At 44.5% G+C, this 21,227-nt stretch overlaps 1 protein-coding gene and 1 long non-coding RNA gene across 7 annotated transcripts in view; one reads left to right on the top strand and one right to left on the bottom strand.

Moving 5' to 3' along the window:
- Positions 1 to 7,549, bottom strand: part of LOC138418642 (uncharacterized) — a 53,909-nt gene extending 46,360 nt beyond the window's left edge. The window contains exons 1-2 of the long non-coding RNA XR_011248668.1: positions 7,273 to 7,549; positions 6,578 to 6,725 (exon numbers count right to left, since the gene is read on the bottom strand). This is a non-coding gene — a long non-coding RNA (uncharacterized lncRNA). The remainder of the gene's footprint in view (positions 1 to 6,577; positions 6,726 to 7,272) is intronic.
- Positions 7,369 to 21,227, top strand: part of CXADR (CXADR Ig-like cell adhesion molecule) — a 67,098-nt gene continuing 53,239 nt past the window's right edge. For 5 of the 6 annotated variants that reach the window (XM_069550138.1, XM_069550148.1, XM_069550167.1 and 2 more), the window contains exon 1: positions 7,369 to 7,746. In XM_069550138.1, coding sequence (XP_069406239.1) covers positions 7,512 to 7,746 — 235 coding nt within the window. In that variant the 5' untranslated portion in view covers positions 7,369 to 7,511. The remainder of the gene's footprint in view (positions 7,747 to 21,227) is intronic. The other variant, XM_069550176.1, reaches the window with a different exon arrangement.

The raw sequence follows: 21,227 nt of genomic DNA, 5'->3' as shown, positions 1-21,227 counted from the left end.
ACATGCCATAACCAAGGAGTCTGCATGCTACAAGAGTTTTCCTGTAGACACCAGAAGACCCTATGTGCTGCAACTGAGATCCAGCCAAATAAATAAATAATCTTTGAAAGAAAGAAAAGTGAGTGCATGCAGAGACAAAGGAAGACCAATCAAGAAACAATAGTGTAGGTCTTCCCTGGCGGCTTAGTGGTACAGAATCCGCCTGCCAATGCAGGAGACATGAGTTCAACCCCTGTCTGGGAAGATTCCACATGCCTCTAAGCAACTAAGCCCTCGAGACACAACTACTGAGCCTGCATGCCCTAGAGCCTGTGCTCCACGACTAGAGAAGCCACTGCAATGAGTAGCCCTCACACTGCAATGAGGACCTAGCCTGGCCAAATAAATAAATACATAAAATTATGTGTGTGTATATATATAAATATATATATACCAGTTCAGTTCAGTCACTCAGTTGTGTCCGACTCTTTGGGATCCCATGGACTGCAGCACACCAGGCTTCCCTGTCCATCACCAACTCCCAGAGCTTACTCAAACTCATGTCCATTGAGTCAGTGAAGCCATCCAACCATCTCATCCTCTGTTGTCCCTTCTCCTCCCACCTTCAATCTTCCCCAGCATCAGGGTCTTTTCCAATGAGTCAGTTCTTCACATCAGGTGGCCAAAGTATTGGAGCTTCAGCTTCAGCTTCAGCATGAGTCCTTCCAATGAATATTCAGGACTGATTTCCTTTAGGATAGACTGGTTGGATCTCCTTGCAGTCCAAGGGATTCTCAAGAGTCTTCTCCAACACCCCAGATCAAAAGCAATTGATGCTTTGGAGCTCAGCTTTCTTCATGGTCCAACTCTCACATTCATACATGACAACTGGAAAAACCACAGCTTTGACTAGATAGACCTTTGTTGGCAAAGTAATGCCTCTGCTTTTTAATATGCTGTCTAGGTTGGTCATAGCATTTCTTCCAAGGAGAAAGCATCTTTTAATTTCATGTCTGCAGTCACTATCTGTAGTGATTTTGGAGCCCCCAAAAAATAAAGTCTGTCACTGTTTCTACTGTTTCATCGTCTATTTGCCATGAAGTGATGGGACCAGATGCCATAATCTTAGTTTCTGAATGTTGAGTTTTAAGTCAACTTTTACACTCTCCTCTTTCAGTGTTATCAAGCGGTTCTTTAGTTCTTCTTTGCTTTCTGGCATAAGGGCAGAGATACCATAGGGGCAGAGATGCCAAGAGATACCTGGAGTAACAGGCAAATTTGGCCTTGGAGTACAAAATGAAGCAGGGCAAAGAGTTTTGCCAAGGGAATGCACTGGTCATAGAAACACCCTCTTCCAACAACACACTAGAAGACTCTATACATGGACATCACCAGATGGTCAATCTCAAAATCAGATTGACTATATTCTTTGCAGCCAAAAATGGAGAAGCTCTATATAGTCAGCAAAAAAAAAAAAAAAAAAAAAGACCAGGAGCTGACTGTGGCTCAGATCATGAACTCCTTATTGCCAAATTCAGACTTAAATTGAAGAAAGTAGGGAAAACCACTAGATCATTCAGGTATGACCTAAATCAAATCCTTTACAATTCTACAGTGGAAGTAACAGATTCAAGAGATTAGATCTGATAAAGAGACTGCCTGAAGAACTATAGACAGAGGTTTGTGACATTGTACAAGAGACAGTGATCAAGACCATCCCCAAGACAAAGAAATGCAAAAAGGCGAAATGGTGTCTGAGGAGGCCTTAGAAATAGCTGAGAAAAGATGAGAAGCTAAAGGCAAAGGAGAAAAGGAAAGACATTCCTATCTGAATGCAGAGTTCCAAAGAAAAGCAAGGACAGATAAGAAAGTCTTCCTCAGAGATCAATGCAAAGAAATACAGGAAAACAATAGAATGGGAAAGACTAGAGATCTCTTCAAGAAAATTAGATACCAAGGGAACTTTCCATGCAAAGATGGGCACAATAAAGGACAGAAATGGTATGGACCTAACAGAAGCCCAAGATATTATGAACAGGTGGCAAGAATACACAGAAGAACTATACAAAAAAGATCTTCATAACAACTATGGTGCGATCACCTACCAAGAGCTAGACAGCCTGGAATGTAAAGTCAAGTGGGCCTTAGAAAGCATCACTACGAACAAAGCTAGCGGAGGTGACAGAATTCCAGTTGAAATTTCAGTATTTCAAACCCCAAAAGATGATGCTGTGAAAGTGCTGCACTCAATATGTCAGCAAATCTGGAAAAGTCAGCAGTGGCCAAAGGACTGGAAAAGGTCAGTGCCTTTCTCTGGCATTGCAATTTTCATTGCAATGCCAAAGAATGCTCAAACTACCTCACAATTGCAGTCATCTCACACATTAGCAAAGTAATGCTCAAAATTCTGTAAGCCAGGCTTCAACAGTACGTCAACTGTGAACTTTCAGATGTTCAAGCTGGATTTAGAAAAGGCAGAGGAACCAGAGATCAAATTGCCAACATCCGCTGGATCATTGAAAAAGCACGAGAGTTCTAGAAAAACATCTATTTCTGTTTTATTGACTATGCCAAAGCCTTTGACTATGTGGATCACAACAAACCGTGGAAAATTCTTAGAGAGATGGGCATACCACACCACCTAACCTGCCTCCTGAGAAATCTATATGCAGGTTAAGAAGCAACAGATAGAACTGACGAACAACATTCTGGTTTCAAATTGGGAAAGGAGTATGTCAAGGCTGTATATATTGTCACTCTGCTAATTTAACTTATATGCGTCATGCAAAATGCCAGGCTGGATGAAGCATATGCTGGAATCAAGATTGCCGGGAGAAATACACATATGAAACAATAGTGCAGCCACAGGGCAGGGTCCTGGGGCCTCCTCAAAGGATATATATAACAATATCTTTGAGTTCTTCTTCAGGATAAGGCGTCCATGCAGGTGGAGGATGGTAACAAGTCTGAGAACAAGATTTCTAGATTATCAACCTGTTACTGTTGTTAAGTCACTAAGTTGTGTCCGACTCTTTTCAACCCCAAGGACTGTAGCCCACCAGGCTCCGCTGTCTATGCAAGTCTCCAAGCTAGAATACTGCAGTGGGTTGCCATTTCCTTCTCCAGGGATCTTCCCGATCCAGGGATCGAATCTGGGTCTCCTGCACTGCAGGCTGATTCTTTACTGTCTGAGCCACCAGGGAAGCCCAATAAAGACTCATCTCCTCCCCAAATGACTAACTACAGTTAGCTTCCTTTTTCTCCCTTTAAAAGTTTCCTTGGTTGAGCAGAATCTTGGGAGTTGGATACAAGTCTGCCTTCTCCCCAGGTTGCTGGTCTCCTGAATAAAGCAACCTTTCCTTTCTAACCAACACTTGTCTGTGAGTGCTGGGTCCCTTACTAAGAAAGGGCAATTCATTTAACAGCTGTGAGTTATCTGTAAGCTTGGTTTGCAGATACCAAACAATCCATAATTTGCACATTCCAGAACTAATGAGATTATCTCACTGCCCATTCTAGGAACATAATTTCCAAGCAGACAGTAACAACAAAGGTTTTTAAGGTGTCAGATTATTTAATAAGTTTCAGATTACTGCATAATTTCAGCTACTGTTTATATGAAATAATGCACTAGTAAACCAAAGTCTAAAGAGGACTTCAAATAATTTTTTTCCCTTTTCCCCCAGTTTTAATGTAATTTCTAAAAGAAAAATACTTCACTAAATAGGATAAACAGCTCATTTTAAAGTTATTTAATTCTTAGATATACTCAAGTGTGTATGCTCAGTTGTGTCTGATTCTTTGTGGCCCCATGGACTATAGCTTGCCAGGCTCCTCTGTCCATGGAATTTTCCGGGCAAGAATACAGGAGTGGGAAGCCATTCCCCAATCCAGGGTATCTTCCTGACCCAGGGATCTAACCCTCATCTCTCTCTTACATCTCCTGCATTAGAAGGTGGGTTCTTCACCATGAATGCCACCTGGGAAGCCCTCTTTACCAGTGCTACCTGGTAAGCCCTTTAGAGATGATTCATTTGGAAAAATCTATATTCAGTAATCTAAAGAAGAAAACATTAATTCAGTGAAATTTACCTTTTAGAAGTACACTCTAAAAGCTATATTAAGACATAATGATTTGTGAGTTACTGTATGGATATTTACATACTCTATTAATATAGTCAATATATTAATATATGAATCAATTCAACAAATACTGGGCAACCTACTGTGGGCTATGCTCCCCAGAGTAAAAAAGATGAGTAATTTGGCCTTCTAGAAATATTTGGGAAGGAGAAGTGATTGATAGGAATGAAAATGCCTACCACAGAAGGAGGCAAAAAGCAAGAATTGTATGACAAAGTATCAGAATAAAAGAGATTAAGATAAAAATAATTTGGGGTAATTTCAAAAGATTTCCTTTAGTAAGTGACTGAGATGACCCCGGAGGGTGCATTTGATTTCTACGGAAGGAGACACTCAAGATATTAGCAGCAACTTTATAACAAATGTGTGCTGCTTGGAAGTGATTCACTAGAAGAGTCCTCATAAACAGTCTGAAACTTTAATACGTCCCTGGTGGCTCAAATCATAAAGAATCTGCCTGCAATGTGGGAGACCCAGCTTCCATCCCTGGGGCTGCCCAGTTGGCTTCCTCCATCCAGGTGGTGATAGAAGTAAAGAACCTGTCTGCCAATGCAGGAGACATAAGAGAGGTGGGTTCGAACCCTGGGTCAGGAAGATCCCCTGGGGGAGCGCATTGCAACCCACTACAGAATTCTTGCCTGGAGAATCCCATGGACAGAGGAGACTGACGGTCTATAGCCCATGGGGTTGCAAAGTCAGACATGACTGAGGGATTAACAGGTCACATTTTTTCTCATTTCATAAAGTATAATGTGAAGTGAAGTGCCAGTTGCTGGCGTGGGTTGCTGTTTCCTTCTCCAGCAGATCTAGCCATCCCAGGGATGGAACCGGGGCCTCCCATATTGCAGGCAGATTCTTTACCTTCTGTGCCACCAGGGTGCATGCTAAAGTATAATTTGGTGCATAAAAATTCAACTTCCAAACATTTTATACCGTACTTTCAACTATGGGCTTCCCTAGTGGGTCAGTGGTAAAGAATCCTGTGATGTAGGAGACAAGGGTTCAATCCCTAGGTCAGGATGATCCCCTGGAGAAGGAAACGGCAACCCACTCCAGTCTTTTTGCCTGGGAAATGCCATGGACAGAGGGGCCTGGCAGGCTACAGTTCATGAGGTCGCAAGAGTGGGAAACGACTTAGAGACTAACCCATCACCATCACCTTCAGTTATATCCAGTAGAATTCTTGTTTCCTCAACTAACAGGAAGTCCTTAGCAGTTACTCTGAACTCTTCTTAAATCAGCCAAGATTCCACCGGAGACAAGTTAAGCCAGGATTGCCGGACTTGGTGTTCAGGTATTTGTATTTTATAAAAGTTCTCCAGTAATTTTAATGTGCAGCCAGGGTTGCAAACCACCTACCTAAATTGCAGGGGGGCAAGCTTGGCCTTCCTGATAACTGTTTCACTTTCTTTGCTGGTTTGATAAATATCAAGACTTTCCCATCACTTCTTACTAGCTTCCACTTTGACGAGCACTTACTATGTATCAGGCAACGTGCCAAGCATTCTTTCGTGAATTATCTCATTTAATTTTCATAGCTACCTGTGAAAGTGTTAGTCACTCTGTGGCGTCTGACTCTTTATGACCCCATGGACTGTAGCCCACCATGCTCCTCTGTCCATGGAATTCTCCAGGCAAGAACACTGGAGTGGGTTGCCATTCCCTTCTCCAGGGGAATCTTCCAGATCCAGGGATTGAACCTGGGTCTCCCAACTTGCAGGCAGATTCTTTACCAACCCAGCCACCAGGAAAGGCTCCATGAGGTAGGTGCTATTTCCAAGTTACTTGCCCAGTTATTGCCCCATTCTGGAGAACTCATCCACTGCTTTTCTCCTCTAATTCATTCCTGATAAGGAACTCTTGGGAACACCGAAGTCTCTCAGTAGTTTACTGTCAGAGATAGTAAAACTCTGCCTGCAGTGCAGAAGACTCAGGTTCGATCCCTGGGATGCGAAGATCCCCTGGAGAAGAGAATGGCAATCTACTCCAATATACTTTCCTGGAGAATTCCTGGGACCAAGAAGCCATGGTGGCTACAGTCTATGGGATCACACAGTCAGACACGACTGAGTGACTAACATTTTCACTTTCAGTTATAAATAAACATTATCTGCAAAGACCAACCAAGGAGAAGTAGCAAAATGACAGAAGAACAAGTATAGCCAGCCCCTGGAGGCAGAAGCGACATCACAGGGCTGACAGGGAGAGTCTGGAGATTCAAGATCTCATTCCCAGGTCTCCCGATCACCGCCCTCTTCCCCACCCCCAAACCTTTAGGTGTCCCTACTTATCCCCACTTTTCAAACTCATTGATCCTTGGCCAATCTCAGGGCTGGAATAACCTTCAAATACAAGGGAGGAAACCCAATCTGGGTATTTCCCAAATTAGCTCCATCATTATTGAAGACTCGGAAAAGCCTCTAGCCTTCTAGTACAACAGCCCAAAGGACCCTACCTTATGGGAGCAAATGCCCAGGGGCTGCCCAGTTGGCTTCCTCCTTCGAGGTGGCGCTAGTGGTAAAGCTTCCCTGGTGGCTCAGACTGTAAAGAGTCTGCCTGCGGTGCGGGAGACAGGGGTTCGATCCCTGTGTCGGGAAGATCCCCTGGAGAAGGAAATGGCAACTCAGTCCAGTATTCTTGCCTGGAAAATCCCATGGATGGAGGAGCCTGGTGGGCTACAGTCCACAGGGTCGCAAAGAATTGGACACAACGGAGCGACTTCACTGCACTAGTGGTAAAGAACCCGCCTGCCAACGCAGGAAACATAGGAGGCAGGTTCGATCCCTGAGTTGGGAAGATCCCCTGGGGGTGGGCATGGTAACCCACTCCAGAATTCTTGCCTGGAGAATCCCATGGACAGAGGAGCCTGGCGGGCTACAGTCCACAGGGTCGCAAAGAGTCGGACAGTTCAGTTCAGTTCAGTCGCTCAGTCGTGTCCGACTCTTTGCGACCCATGAACCTCAGGACGCTAAGCATACAAGCCCACTCCGGGATCCTTAGGTGGGAAAGCCCGCCCCAGCAGCAAATCTCCAGAGGTAGGAGGCGTGGCTGGAGGCTCCTACCCCCGAGGGTGGGGTAAGTGCAGGCTGGACCAACTGCTTTAGCAGCCCTTTTGCGTCGGGGGTCAGGTGGGCGAGGGTTGTCTCGTACCTTGCCTTTAAGCCAGGGTACGACAGCAGTTTAAATCGTCTGGGGAGAAGAATAGCTGGTTCGACCCACGTGCACCAACCCGATTTAACTGAAGGCATGGAGGCGTGGATCCAGGCGCCGGCTTGGGGCGAGTGGCTGCTGGAGCACCTCAACTCCCGAGCTCCCCCGGGCAAGAGTGCTTTCCCGGGAGGGTTCCCCGGGCTCCGCGTTGCCGTAGCAACCCCACGCACCCGACGGGGATGGCGCGGGCCGCCTTGGCTTCGCTACTACCGGAAGTGACGTATTTCACCTGCCGAGCGAGGACGGGGTGGAACCAGGCTGCGAGGTGCGGCCGCCGCCAGCCAGTCGGGAGCGCGCGAGGAGACGGGAGACTGAGACCCCTGGGTGAGGGCCGCCTACCTGCCGTCGTCTCCCACGGCCGGGCCGCCACCATGGCGCTTCTGCTGCGCTTCGTGCTCCTGTGCGGAGTGGCGGGTGAGTCGGGGGGGCGGTTCTGTCCCTCGGGTCCTCCTCGCCTGGCCAGCCCTCGGGCGCTCGCTGCCCGCGGCCACCCGGGAACAATGAGGCGTGGGGGAGGGGGCGGTTTGGGGGCGCTGCGGCCGGCGGTGGCGGTGCGCGCCGAATTGCGCCGGGGTGGTTCTGCAGCACCCGACGCGCGAGCCGCGTAGGTGGGGTCGCTGGGAGGGGAGCCAGGCGGGGACGTGGGGTGCCTGGTGGCGGGGGGCGGGCAATGTAGTGGGGGGGTACCGAGCCCCGGGAAGAGGGGGCGGCGGCGGTGGAGGGGCGCTCCTGGCGCGAGCGGGTGGGCGCGGCGTACTGGGTGCGCCAGGCGCTTCTCCCGGACTATTCTTTGCTGCCGGTGCAGGCTTTGCTTTATTTGCTCTCGCCCTTTCCCTTGTTGGCTGCTGTGCCGTGTCCGTCCAGGGTTACCCGATTTCAAAAGCCTTGGGCATCAGCGGATTTTCAGGTGTCTAGCTGCCCAAGCCAGGAGACCGAATTACAAACGCCATGATTAAATGTTACACTGAGCTTCTCAGCGCCTTTGATCGTCCAGGCTACCTCCAGGAAAGAGGCGCAGAGCGATCTGTGGGCTAAGCATTCTCGGTCTCTGGGAAAAGGCGAGCTCGAGCTGTACAACTAGACGGTAACTCGGAGAAGTAAACCGTGGAAAATCGGAAGTAGGTTCCAGAAAAAAAATGCAGTATTGATTTCGGCAGTCGCCGGGCCGAATGCAAAGGAGAAATTAGTAACCTTGAGTTTATAATGTTTTGATTCATGTTGATGATAAGATAGGATGACTTGTACGGGGTAATTCCGAAAGGATCCGCCAAGTACATGTTCCACTGAGCCTTTATCAAGGGAGGGGGAAAAGGCTTTTAAAATAATGTGGACAAAAGACGTACTCATTTGATAGTTTTAAAAAACGGATTTGTTTCCATGTCCGGGCTTTAGCCTACTGATCTTGTTATGTCAAAGTAAGCACTTGTCGCATTGTTGAGCCAAAAGATTTCAGTAAACCACTCACAACAAAACATCCATCGGTGGGACCCTAGGACGCACACTTTGTGTAGCCCCGGAAGGATAATTTTAAGCATTCTGAAGCTGGATGGAGTGGCCCGTTGTGTTGGGATGGCTCTCTACTTCCTGTTGAAACGTTAATTCCATTGTTGGATGCCACAGCTGTGAGCATTGCTCATGGGATCAACATTCTATTAACAAGTCTAATTTTCGATCTGAGTCTGTGTAGCATTACCTCCACCTTTTTAATGCTTGTCATTTCGACATGGCTGAAATATCCAAAGTAAAGCTTCCGGAAAAGATGAACGATCAGTTACCATTTTAGGTGATAGGTTTTCACCTTGTTTTAGTCTAGGACTAAACTGAAGAAGTTGAGAACATTGTGATCTCTGTGGAAAAAAAAGGAGAAAAATGTTTTAGGCTACATCTACAGCAGAGAAGTGGAGGAATATAAACTTTATAGAGGATTCTCCCTCCGCTCCCCCCAGCCATATCAGGATAATTTCATTTTTTCTGGATGCCTCACCTTGGTAGGCACAATCTAAACCCAGGATATTTTGATAGGTATAGAGTCCTGCTGCTTATAATCTACACACTATGGTACAGTGTGTAGGACTGTTGTCTTCAACTAAACTAGTTGTACTTCAGTTTTCCGGCTTAAGCAGCAACTCAAAAACTGTAATTGATATATGGCTTTGAGTATTTCTTCAGATACTTCTTGACACTTGAGAACTTTATTGCCATGAACTCAGTTTGAGTGGTAACACAATTGGAATCTGTTTTACAGTTGGCAGCATAAGGTGGAGGCTGTCATTAAAAATGAGCCATTAGTAGATCGTCCTCTAGCGCTGTCTCTGTGTGGGTTGCAGAGTTTTGTGGTGTACTCTGGTTGCTGGTGGAACACTTTCATTGCCTTCCGAGTAGCAAGCCATGCCGCTAGTAGTTGCAGTAGTAATAGAGTAGTAGCAGTAATAGTAAAAGTAAGGCTTGATCTTGCAGTTATTAAATGCCAGGCACTGTTGTAAGGGCTTTACATACACTTATTTAATGTACCTTGCAGCCCTGGAGGATATGTATTGTAATGATCCCAGCTGCACAAATGGAGAAACTGAGGGACGACGTGGTTGTATAACTTTACTTGCCAAGATCATAAATTTCCTCCTGAATCCCTGCTTTTATCACTGTGCTATCACTTTGTTCTTTGATTACCTCTGATCGTCACCCTAAATTAACATCGCTGGTTATCTGTCATTTATTAAGAACTTGCTGTTGGTTTGACCACATGCCAGGTACTGAAGGCTTTTATTAGTAGCCTTTTATTAATAATTTTATAATCTTGGTCGAATATTTTCTGACATGAGGATCCAGGGCTTGGACTGGTGTTGCAAGCTTATATGGCGCATGACCCAGCAGCACTGTTGTCTCCTAGGGATGGCAGTGTTAAACATTTGAGGTGCTGCTGCTTTTCACAGTATCAGTCTGAGTGAAAATAAAGCATTGGCCAATGAGTCTGGTCTCCAGACTACTTGTTAGCCATTCAGTGACAACAGGACCCTGTTCTCTGTGAGCCTCAGTTGGTTTATGTGTCAAGAATACTTATTGCTTTGCTTTACCAGGAGTATTTTCCTTTACTTAAAAAAAAAAATGAAGATTATTAGATGTGAACTTTATTCCCTCTATATGCCTGTCTCTTAAGTACATGCCTGTATTTATACCACAAAAGTCCCCATTATACCTGGGCAACAGTTGCTTTTCCTCCAAGGCAGGCCACCCAGCATTGGCTCCTTACCGTATCTGTTGTGGGGTTTCCATAAAATTACCCAATATATCTCACTGCACTGGGTCTTGGGCCTTATCTGTGTTGCTGTTCACTGTTACAGTCCCAGTGTTAGCTTGTGGTGCCTAGCAGATAGCAAGCGTTCAGCAAATGTTGAACGACCAGACGTTTTCAGCCTCTTTGCCACTAGGCTTAAGGATATGATACAGCTGTCATCAGTTACATCTCTCATTCTCTCCTGGTTTCACCCCCCTACTTCAATTGTCAAAGGTATCAATAATCACATGCCAAATCCATCCATTTCTTTGGAGCTCCATGACACCTGTTTTGGCTCCTTCCTTCCCACTCTGTTCTCCTGCCCTTCTCTGCCTTCTTCACTGTGTCCCTTAAATGTCAGCTACCCCCATGATTTGACCTGTAGCCATCTTCTCAGTCTCCATCTGAAACCTGGATGACTTAATCTATCCATCACTGCATTCTCAAAATAGTCACTAGGGACTTTAAAATGTTGCCAGCTCACCTCTCCTTTGATTTCTGGGCCACTGTTTCCAACTGCCTTCAACATTCAGCCTTCCACTTTGCATGCACTTGAGTACCTGAGACTCTCCAGGTCCTCAGCTGAACTTAGCATTAGTTAGCTGATTGAATGGTCCAGTCATTCAAATATTTATGGCCTGCTGCATACTGTGGTTGTGCTGGATATCCCGACAATTATACAGGATTTTGCAAGATGCGCAAGATTTGATGGCGTATTCCCAGCAGATAGAGATCTGGAAGGAAACTCAACTTGCCTTGGGAGCTGAGACATTCAGGGCATATAAGGTATCTAACTAGCCCTTCTTTTGATGTTCAGCCGAGTCAGAGGGACGTGTGGGGTGGAGCTTAAAGTTTTGCACGCTAACAGGTTCCACGTGATGTCATTGATGACTGCACTTTGGGCAAAGGCCTGGAGACTGTGTGGAGAGCTTAGGGGAGGATCGCTGTCTGTCAAGTAAAGTGTTGTCTTGCCCCTTGCTGCCCAGGGGTGGCACTAAGAAGCTCATGGAGGTGTTAAAGAAGAGAGCCTGTACACTGAGAGTGATTCTCTTGAAGAGTGTAGAGCTCCACGGTAGATCTGGAGGCAGGGAGAACCATAGCTCCAAGGCAGGAATCCATCTAGGATGACCTGGACATGTGCAGTCCCTGGAAATACAGCAGGAGTGATGCTGGGCCCCCTCTTTCATCTGAAAAGTTGTTCTGAGGGCGGTGCAGTGGAGCCCAACCAGTATCTGGTTGAATGAGTGGGCAAGAAAAAGCTGGAGGGAAGGAGTAAGGCTTCTGGCTTGAGTGGCTGGTGATGTCACTAATCTACAGGGAATCAAGAAAAAAGAGGCAAATCTTAGATGACTGAGCTTTGGACCAGCCGTATTCGTGGTGGATGCCTGAGGGGAATGGAGGTGAAAGAAATCCAGTGGGAAGATTCCAACAAAGGACTGGATCTCAGGAGAGCAGCAGAGATGGGTGGTACAGAATTGAGAATCACTGCTGATAGTTTGGCATCTATGTCAGGTTAACCAGGAAAAGCAGGTAGGACTCGAAGAGAAGGTGAAACGTAAAGCTGTGGAACATCTGCGTCTTACTAGATGGTGGGAAGTGAGGAGCTGGGGACAGTAAGGAGTGATGGGAATGTCAGAGAACTAGAGGATGAGGGGGTCCCAGAAAGTGATGAAGAAATGAGACCAGTGGGTCTTACTTTAGGAAATTGTTGAGAACATTTGGGAAGTTACTGATTCCAGAGAGAGGACAGTTCCTATACTGAGAGTAAGGCTAGATTTTAGTACATTGAGGAGTGGACATCAGGTAAGTAGAGAATGTACTTAGAGATGTACTTTTCACTTGCCATTGGTTTGATAGTGTGTGTTGCTGGGACTTCGCTGGTGGTCCAGTGGTTAAGACTCCATGCTTCTATTGCCGAGTAGCAAGGGTTTGATCCCTGGTTGGGGAGCTAACATCCCGTATGCGTGTGTGCATGCTCAGTCATGTCCGACGCTTTGCGACCTCATGGACTGTAGCCCGCCAGGGTCCTCTGTCCATGGGCATTCTCCAGGCAAGAACACTGGAGTGGGTTGCCATTTCTTCCTTCAGGGGATCTTCCCAACCCAGGGATCAAACCAGCGTCTCCTGCATTGGCAGGCAGATTCTTTTACCACTGAACCACCTGGGAAGCCCTTTTAAGATCCCACGTGCCCAAAAGACAAACACAAAAAAGTAAAAACAAAACAAACAAAAAAAACCAGTGCATGTTGCACATGTGCCCTTAATTTCAGGGGACAGTAGCAGACTCCATGGGAGAATGGAGAAACCCGAAGATAAGAGCTCTAACTTGTAAGTGTATGTTTAATAAAGTGTGTGTTTACACACACACACATACACTTTCTCATGTTCTTTTCCATTCTAGGTTATTACAGGGTACTGAATATAGTTCCTTGTTCCATACAGTAGGTGTTTTTTGTTTATTTAGAACTCTCACTTCCAACCACCCCCACTTGGAATCTTGTTGACATGATTATTCTTCCCTTGAAACAGTGTATTCCTCTTTACACTCACTTCAGGACTCTGAACCCTTTCGCTTCCCATCTCATTTGTCTCTTATGTAGGGATTCCCGTCAACTTTAAGGAAGCTTGAATATCCTTCCTGACATGCCCTCAACCCTTATATCCGTTATATCCCTCCTTAAGCACTCCCCTGTCTCTCTTTTCTCCACCAGATCTCTTGAAGGAGTTTGCTGCATTTGCTGACTCCAGTGACTTCCTTCAGGTTCATTCCCGTAGAATCTCATTTTCAGCCCCCCCTGTGAAACTGCAGTGGCCGCCGTGGCTGCATGGACATGTCGCACTGTCACCCTCTTAAAGCGAGAATGGCTCTGTTGACTAAGCTCTTTTCCCCTTGAGTCGTCCCCCGTCGTCCTTAGTGGATCCACTCTCCTCCCTCTGCCTAAATGTCCGTTTCTGGCTTCGGTGACCGTTTCTGTCCCTACAGCCTCCAGCTGGTCTCTGGTCTCACTCACCCGAAGCTTTGCCCATAATGTCAAACCACTCGCTCAACACCGCTGCTTACACTTTGCACGGGCACCACCGATCAGTCGAACCTGTCTCCACACCACTGTTCTCTCGCACATTAAATGGCATTTTCAGCCATCAGACTCCCCAGGCAGAAATCTAGGCACCTTACTTGACTTTTCCTATTCTCTCCTCAACTTACACCCGTGTTTCTAGGTCACTTGTATCCTTCCGGCCACCACTCGTAGTTCAAAGAGTACTGCCATCTCTTAAGATGGTTGAAATAGCTTTCTAAGTGGTTTCTCATTGAGTGAATAAATGGGGAAAGATGGACCAGGCAGGAATTTCTGCTTGTTGGCTTCAGAAGAGACCTGGAGCAGGGGCAAGAGCATTTGAAGATCAAGAATAGGTGTATCATTTGAAGAGGTGAGCAGGGCTGGGCCCCGTGTCCTGCACAGGCTTGCTTTGTGTGCCGGTTCTGCTACGTGCGCAGTGTTGGGGTGAATTTGTATTACTCCTCCAGTCTCATCGTAATCCTCTGCTTGCAGCCTGTTCTCCTCCTCCCTTCAGTTCCTCCTTTCCTCTATCAGACTCAAGTGTAAGTAATGAAGTAAAGGCAAGAGTTGAGACTGGTAGCTTTTGTTTTTTTCAAACTTTTTATATTGTATTGGGGTGTAGTCAGTTAGCAACCTTGTGGTAGTTTCAGGTGAACAGCGAAGGGGCTCAGCCATACGTGTACATGTATCCATTCTCCCCCAAACCCCCTCCCATCCAGGCTGGCATGGAGCTTTGAGTAGAGTTCCATCTGCTGTACAGTGGGTCCTTACTGGCAATCCATTTTGAATATAGCAGTGTGTACAGACCTTCCTGAACTCCCTAAGTATTCCTTTACCCTGCTTCATTTGGTGGCCAGCAAGTAAAGGATGTGAACTTTAATTTGATAATTATTAAAGTAGTTAACAGGCTTCCCTGGTGGCTCAGATGGTAAAGAATCTGCCTGCAATGCCAGAGACCGAAATTCAGTCCCTGGGTTGGGAGGATTCCTTGGAGGAGGGCAGGGCAACTTACTCCAGTATTCTTGCCTGGAGAATCCCCATGGACAGAGGAGCCTGGCGGGCTAAAGTCCGTGGGGTTACAAAGAGTCGGACACGACTGAGCGACTAAGCACACAGCACAAAGTAATTAATTATTTAGGTAGCCTGAAAAATAATTAAAAGTCAACAAAAATGAGCTTATGGCTTTATCTTACTGTCTTTCATCCACCTTGCTTTTTAAATGATTTATTAAAATATTCATTTGTTGATTTATTTTGGCTTTGCCGGGTCTCATTTGTGTCTCCAGAGCTCTTCATTGTGGCATGCACACTGATCAAGTTCCCCAGCCAGGGATCAAACCCAGGCCCCCTGCATTGGGAGCACAGAGTCCTACCCACTGCACCACCACGGAAGTACCTTGCATTTCTAAAGAAAATAATGTTGTAGAATAATTTAGATTGATTTTGAAATTAGATTGTTAAGAGTGTGATGCTAAGTGGAAGTAAAGAGCAGTCACCTTCTCTAGCTCTGGCTCCTTTATCTTCTACCTAATTTCTTCAGTGGGGCTGAAAGTACAAATGGCAGAGAGTGAGAGGGTGGGGCACTCATCCTGGCACAGTGATCTGTGCAGGCAGGACGCTGGTAGTTCCTGGTTTGGGGATCTCTTGGGAGCCTGTTATCAGTGTTCTTTGTAATGTGTTCAGTATGTTGACTCCATTGCTGTCTCCACACGGAAGAACATGGGCAGGAAGTTGAACATGTTTCTGCATTGAGCAGCGAGATGGTGACTTAAAGGGACATTTTATCTCTTTAGTCCTTTTCCACTGGTTGTAGGCTTTCCCTCCCCTCTTGGACTCACCCTTTCTGGTTTCTAATAATGAGTTAGCCAGTTGAAGTTTAAGCCTTAAAGGCCTTTGCTTGACTCAGCAGTATTTGCAGTTCATTTTAATTGGCAGGATTCCGGGAGAAGAAAAATGATTGCCTGCTCTGTTGAACAAGAGGAGGTAGGATAAGGGACAGTAACAGCCTATTTTTAGAGTGGGTGTGAGATCGGGGACATAGTTCAGTTTATCCTGTGATAGTTGGTGAGAAAAAGGATTAATAGTCACATTAACCCGTGTTTACATACTGAGACAATGCACTTTTCTTTAGAGACTATTAAATCACTTCCATTCTTTCAAAGGTACTTTACAGATTCGAGTGGGAATAACTTTGTTTCATTTATTCCTAAAAAATATCAATAAAACTGTGTTTAGATTTCGAGAAGCAGCAACAGAGCTCATCACGGTTCCCTTTTCACGTCTCCATAGTGTCACTGTATGTTCTGTGTGAGTTTTATAGGTTTCTCCAAAGGAGGAAACACCGATCAAAATGCTCTCAAGGAATCTCAAGGAATATGCAGATGCAGTGAAATCAAATGTGCTGCACCACATCTTTGTTGAATTGTTAGAGTGACTCGAGTTGACCCTCCTCAGCTCTCAGACTCCCCAGTGAAGAGTGCTTTGAACTCTTGAATACCAGGCGATTCCCAGGGGGGTTTTCTTTAATGAACCAGACAAAAACTTTCAAGTGTTTGTGCCCTGGATAGTTCTACAGTAAGAATTGAGAAGACTCTTTGACCTACTTGGTTGTACAACGTGAAATCTGAGACTTATAGAAGGAACTGGTGACTCGGGGCTAGAAGAGTATCTTACTGTGTTTTTAAAGACAATTTCACACGCATCTCATTTGAATCCAGTCTCTTGACAGCCTATGAGTAGAAGGGACACTGTTTTTTTTTTTCTTTTTTTTTTTTCCTAACAGGAATCAAGTCATAAAGCCAAGGCCTGAGTCCAATAAATTATGGCATTGGTCCAGACAGTGCCGTCCTAGTAGAAACATAATGCAAGCCACATATGTCATTTAAAATGTTCTGGTAGTCACATTTAAAAGTGAAAAGGAAAAGGTTGAAATTAATTTAAGTATAATTTTGTTTAACCCAGTATATATAAAATATTAATTCTATATGTGGTCAAACTGAACATCAATAACTTTTTTTTTCATACTAAGTCTTCAAAATCTGGTCTGTATTTTTCCTGCAGCACATCTCAGTTTGCACTAGCCACATTTCATATGCTCAGTAGTCGGATGTGGCTATCACACTGGTTAGCACAGGTCTAGAACCTGGAGCTTTAATTCCAGTCACCTTCCACTATTATTTAGTTTCAGAACATGCTACTGATTAAAATAGCATGGGTGTGGTGTGCCATCAGAACAGCTTTCTCAGTGGGAAGTGCCTTTGGAATTGCTGTCATGAGATTTTATCTAAAATATTTGTGTCACATAATATTCCTGTTGGCAACAAGTTAAATAAAAGTCTCACTTCATATTTAGTTTCTTCAAATCATTAGAGAATTATATAAACTGTCTTTATTTGATAGCTATATACATTTGTATTTTAGATATAAGGCCAAAACCCAAATATAGGGGAAAAATAATATTTTTAGCTTGCCCATGAAGAAAATAAATGCATTTATGGAAATATCAAAAGTAAGGATAGAGTGGTCCCTGGTGATGGTTGCTAGGGAAATTTGAATTCATTTTGGGATATTAGAAAGGAAATCATGCCAAGATTAAGGCAGTCAAGTTAAATATACTTACAACAGGAATTTTTTTTTTTTTTTTGGTAACCTTTTCCTTACTAACTTCACGGTTTTTCACAAGATCAGTTTATTTTCTTGTTTTGCTATAATCTCTTTGCTTTTTTATTTTCTGTGATCTCTCTAAGACACTTCACTGGAGTTTTTTGTTGTTGTTGTTTTCGCCATGTACTCACTTTTTCCTCTTTCATGTTAATTAAAGGAAGAAAAGAGAGCCTGAGGGTTTTTTGAACAAGAAGGCAAAGGCAGATTTCTTAAAATGGAGCGATACATACTATTCTCTGAAGGTGATGAAAATATTCACCATGGCAACGGATCTGCTTAACCCATAATGCAAAATACCCAATTTGCATTTGTTTTGCCAGAGAATTCTGAAATTAGCATCTCTGTATTAAAGAACATGAGGAAAGTAGTATACTACATAGATTGAAAAAGGCTGACACTTAATTTTAATCAAGAAATGAAATTTGAGTTCTTTCCTTAGATGAGTCTGTTTGTGTGCCCTTGAGGAGAGGAGGAAGGAGTGGGTCGCAGTCCAGTTCCACAGATACAGTCTGTGTGCTCACATTCCTAACCCCCCCGTTTGGCTTTACATTGTAATTTGTGCTTTAACTGCTCCTGATTTATAAGTTCCATATTCAGTTTCTCATACAGGACTGCAATCGCCATAGAAGAAGTTTGGGGGAATAAATAATATGTACATGTGGGTTAGGTCTGGCAGTAGATTCTTTTGGAGACAGGAGGAAGATGTCATTCCAATACTGTGGGCAAGCTTCAGTCTGGAGGAGGGTGACTGGCATTTAATCCTGAATAAAATAAATAAAACCATAAATGAGTAGATAAGTAAATGAATAAATAAAGAAAAACAGGTACAGATTAGGGCAGATGTGCTGTGTGATGTAAAAGCCATATGGTTTTCTGATTATTCTCTCGAGGACCCACTGCTTCTCCAAACCATTTCCCCCTTCACCTTGTATGCCAGCCCTTCAGCCCACTGTTCTTACTGTCCACTTGGCTACAGTTTTGTTTTTTTTTAATGTACATTTTTATAAAGCATCAGAAATATAAAGGGTGGAGCCCACAGCGAGGCTTATTGGATCTTAGTTCCCTGACCAGGAGTGGTAGCAAGCTCGCCAAGTCCTAACCACTAGACCACCAGGGAATTACCAGAACATCATGTTTTTTTAACAAAGACAAAATAAAGACAAGTTTTCTGCTTTAATTCCTTCACCTTTTAAAATTCATTTTAAAATAAACCTTTGATTTCCCTGCTGGCTCAGACAGTAAAGCGTCTGCCTGCAATGTGGGAGACTCGGGTTCGATCCCTGGGTTGGGAAGATCCCCTGGAGAAGGGCAGTGGCAACCACTCCAGTATTCTTGCCTGGAAAATCCCATGGACAGAGAACCCTGGTAGGCTACAGTTCATGGGGTCGCAAAGAGTCGGATACGACTGAACAACTTCACTTTCTCTCTTTTCTTTCGCTTGTAGAAAAGCGTGCTGTGCTGTGCTTAGTCACTCAGTCATGTCCAACTCTTTGTGACCCCATGCACTATAGCTCACCAGTCTCCTCTGTCCATGGGGCTTCTGCAGGCAAGAATATTGGAGTGGGTTGCCATTGAACTCGGGTCTCCCACATTGCTGGCGGATTCTTTACTGTCTGAGCCACCAGGGGAGCCGGAAAAGCGTGCAGTTTAGAGCATTATTTACCAGTGAGAGAGCATAATCACAAAGCAGACACATCTATACAATTATCATCCAGGTCAAGAGACAGAACAAAACCCACCATCAAAAGTCCCCTCGTGCGCCCTGCAGTCATTTCCGCCCCTGTCTTCTGCTTTCTAACAGCATAGATTGGCGTCGACACTGTATACACAGAATTATACAGTGCATGCTTTTCTGCCTGAGCTTGGCTTCCTGTCACGTTGGTACAATTGCTTCTGTTGGATAGCTCTGGTTTATTCATTCGCTTTGCCATATGGCATTCTGTCATGTGACTACCACAGTTGATTTGCCCATTCTACTGTTGATAGACATGTTTCTCCTCTGGTTTTCTGTTCTCATGAAAAATGTGGCTATGCCGTCCCCAGCCACGTGTTTCAGTGCACACGGTAACTATGATTGGCATTTCTGGGGTCTTGATTACACACCTGTTTAGCTTTAGGTGATGCTCCCAAATGTTTTCCAAAATTAATTGTACCAGTTAACACTCCCTTCTATAGAGATGAGACTTGCTCCAAATCACTGCCTTTTTTCAGTTTGTTCTGCTGAGTGTACAGTGCCACATCATTGCAGTTTTCTTTTTTAAATGCTATTATGGCAAATTTCAAATATATATAAACTAGAAAAAAATGACATGATGTTATGATATAAAATTAGAAAAAACATATGATAAATGTTATTTATCATACCAAGAAACAGTGGGATGAATGTCTTTGCTCCTCTTCATCAGCCATCAGCTCGTCGCCGTTGGACTCATGGTACCATTCTGCTGTCTTTCCACTCTTCTCCCATTCCTTTTCATATATTAAAGATTTGAACCAGTCTCCAAAAGCCTCTCTCAATTCAGTCACTCAGTTGTGTCTAGCTCTTTGGGACCCCGTGGACTGTAGCACACCAGGCCTCCCTGTCCGTCCCCAGTTCCCAGATCTTGCTCAAACTCATGTCTGTCCAGTCAGTGATGGCATCCAACCAGCTCATCCTCCTCTCTTGTCCCCTTCTCCTCCTGCCTTCAATCTTTCCCAGCATCAGGATCTTTTCAAATGAGTCACTTCTTCCTATCAGGTGGCCAAAGTATTGGAGCTTCAGCGTCAGTCCTTCCAATGAATATTCAGGACTGATTTCCTTTAGGATTGACTGGTTTGATCTCCTTGCAGTTCAGGGGACTCTCAAGCGTCTTCTCCAATACCACAGTTCAAAAGCATCAATTCTTTGGTGCTCAGCTTTATGGTCCAGTTCTCAAATCCATACATGACTACTGGAAAAACCATAGCCTTGACTATGGACCTTTATTGGCAAAGTAATGTCTCTGCTTTTTAATATGCTGTCTAGGTTTGTCATAGCTTTTCTTCCAAGGAGCAAGCATCTTTTAGTTTCATGGCTGCAGTCGCATCTGCAGTGATTTTGGAGCCCAAGAAAATAGTCTGTAACTGTTTCCATTGTTTCCCCATTTATTTGCCATGAAGTGATGGGACCAGGTGCCATGATCTTAGTTTTCTGAATGTTGAGCTTTAAACCAACTTTTTGACTCTCCTCTTTCACTTTCATCAAGAGGCTCTTTAGTTCTTTTTCACTTTCTGCCAAAAGGGTGGTGTCATCCGCGTTTCTGAGATTATTGATGTTTTTCCCAGCAATCTTGATTCCAGCTTGTGTTTCATCCAGCCCAGTGTTTCTCATAATGTACTCTGCATGTAAGTTAAATAATCAGGATAACAATATACGGCCTTGAGGTACTCCTTTCCCAATTTGGAACCAGTCCGTTGTTCCATGTCTGGTTCTAACTGTTGCTTTTTGACCTACATACAGGTTTCTCAAGAGGCAGGTTAGGTAGTCTGGTATTGTCATCTCTTTAAGAATTTTCCACAGTATGTTGTGATCCACACAGTCAAAGGCTCTAGCATAGTCAATGAAGCAGAAGTAGCTGTTTTTCTGGAATTCTCTATCCACATTTTTTTGTGCCTCTTATATTCTAGGTAAATACTCCATGTCTCTCCTTTGTTACAGCAGAAGAAATGTCCTTCCCTCGAATCTCATTTAAAATTATCTTATCCCTTTTTTCTAGGTCTCATTGTTTCCTTCAGTCTCTGCGTGTTCTGTGTATTTAACCTCCCATTCCCCTTTCCTTCTGACTTTATAAACATGCTCTATATTTCTCACTTCAAAACAACCTTTCCTTGATGACATATCACAGTGCTATTTTTCTCCTACTCTTAAGAGCCACGTTCCTCAAA

This window comes from Ovis canadensis, chromosome 1 (genome assembly GCF_042477335.2).
Source record: "Ovis canadensis isolate MfBH-ARS-UI-01 breed Bighorn chromosome 1, ARS-UI_OviCan_v2, whole genome shotgun sequence".
Taxonomy (NCBI): domain Eukaryota; kingdom Metazoa; phylum Chordata; class Mammalia; order Artiodactyla; family Bovidae; genus Ovis; species Ovis canadensis.
This window is presented reverse-complemented; position numbering and strand designations above follow the sequence as displayed.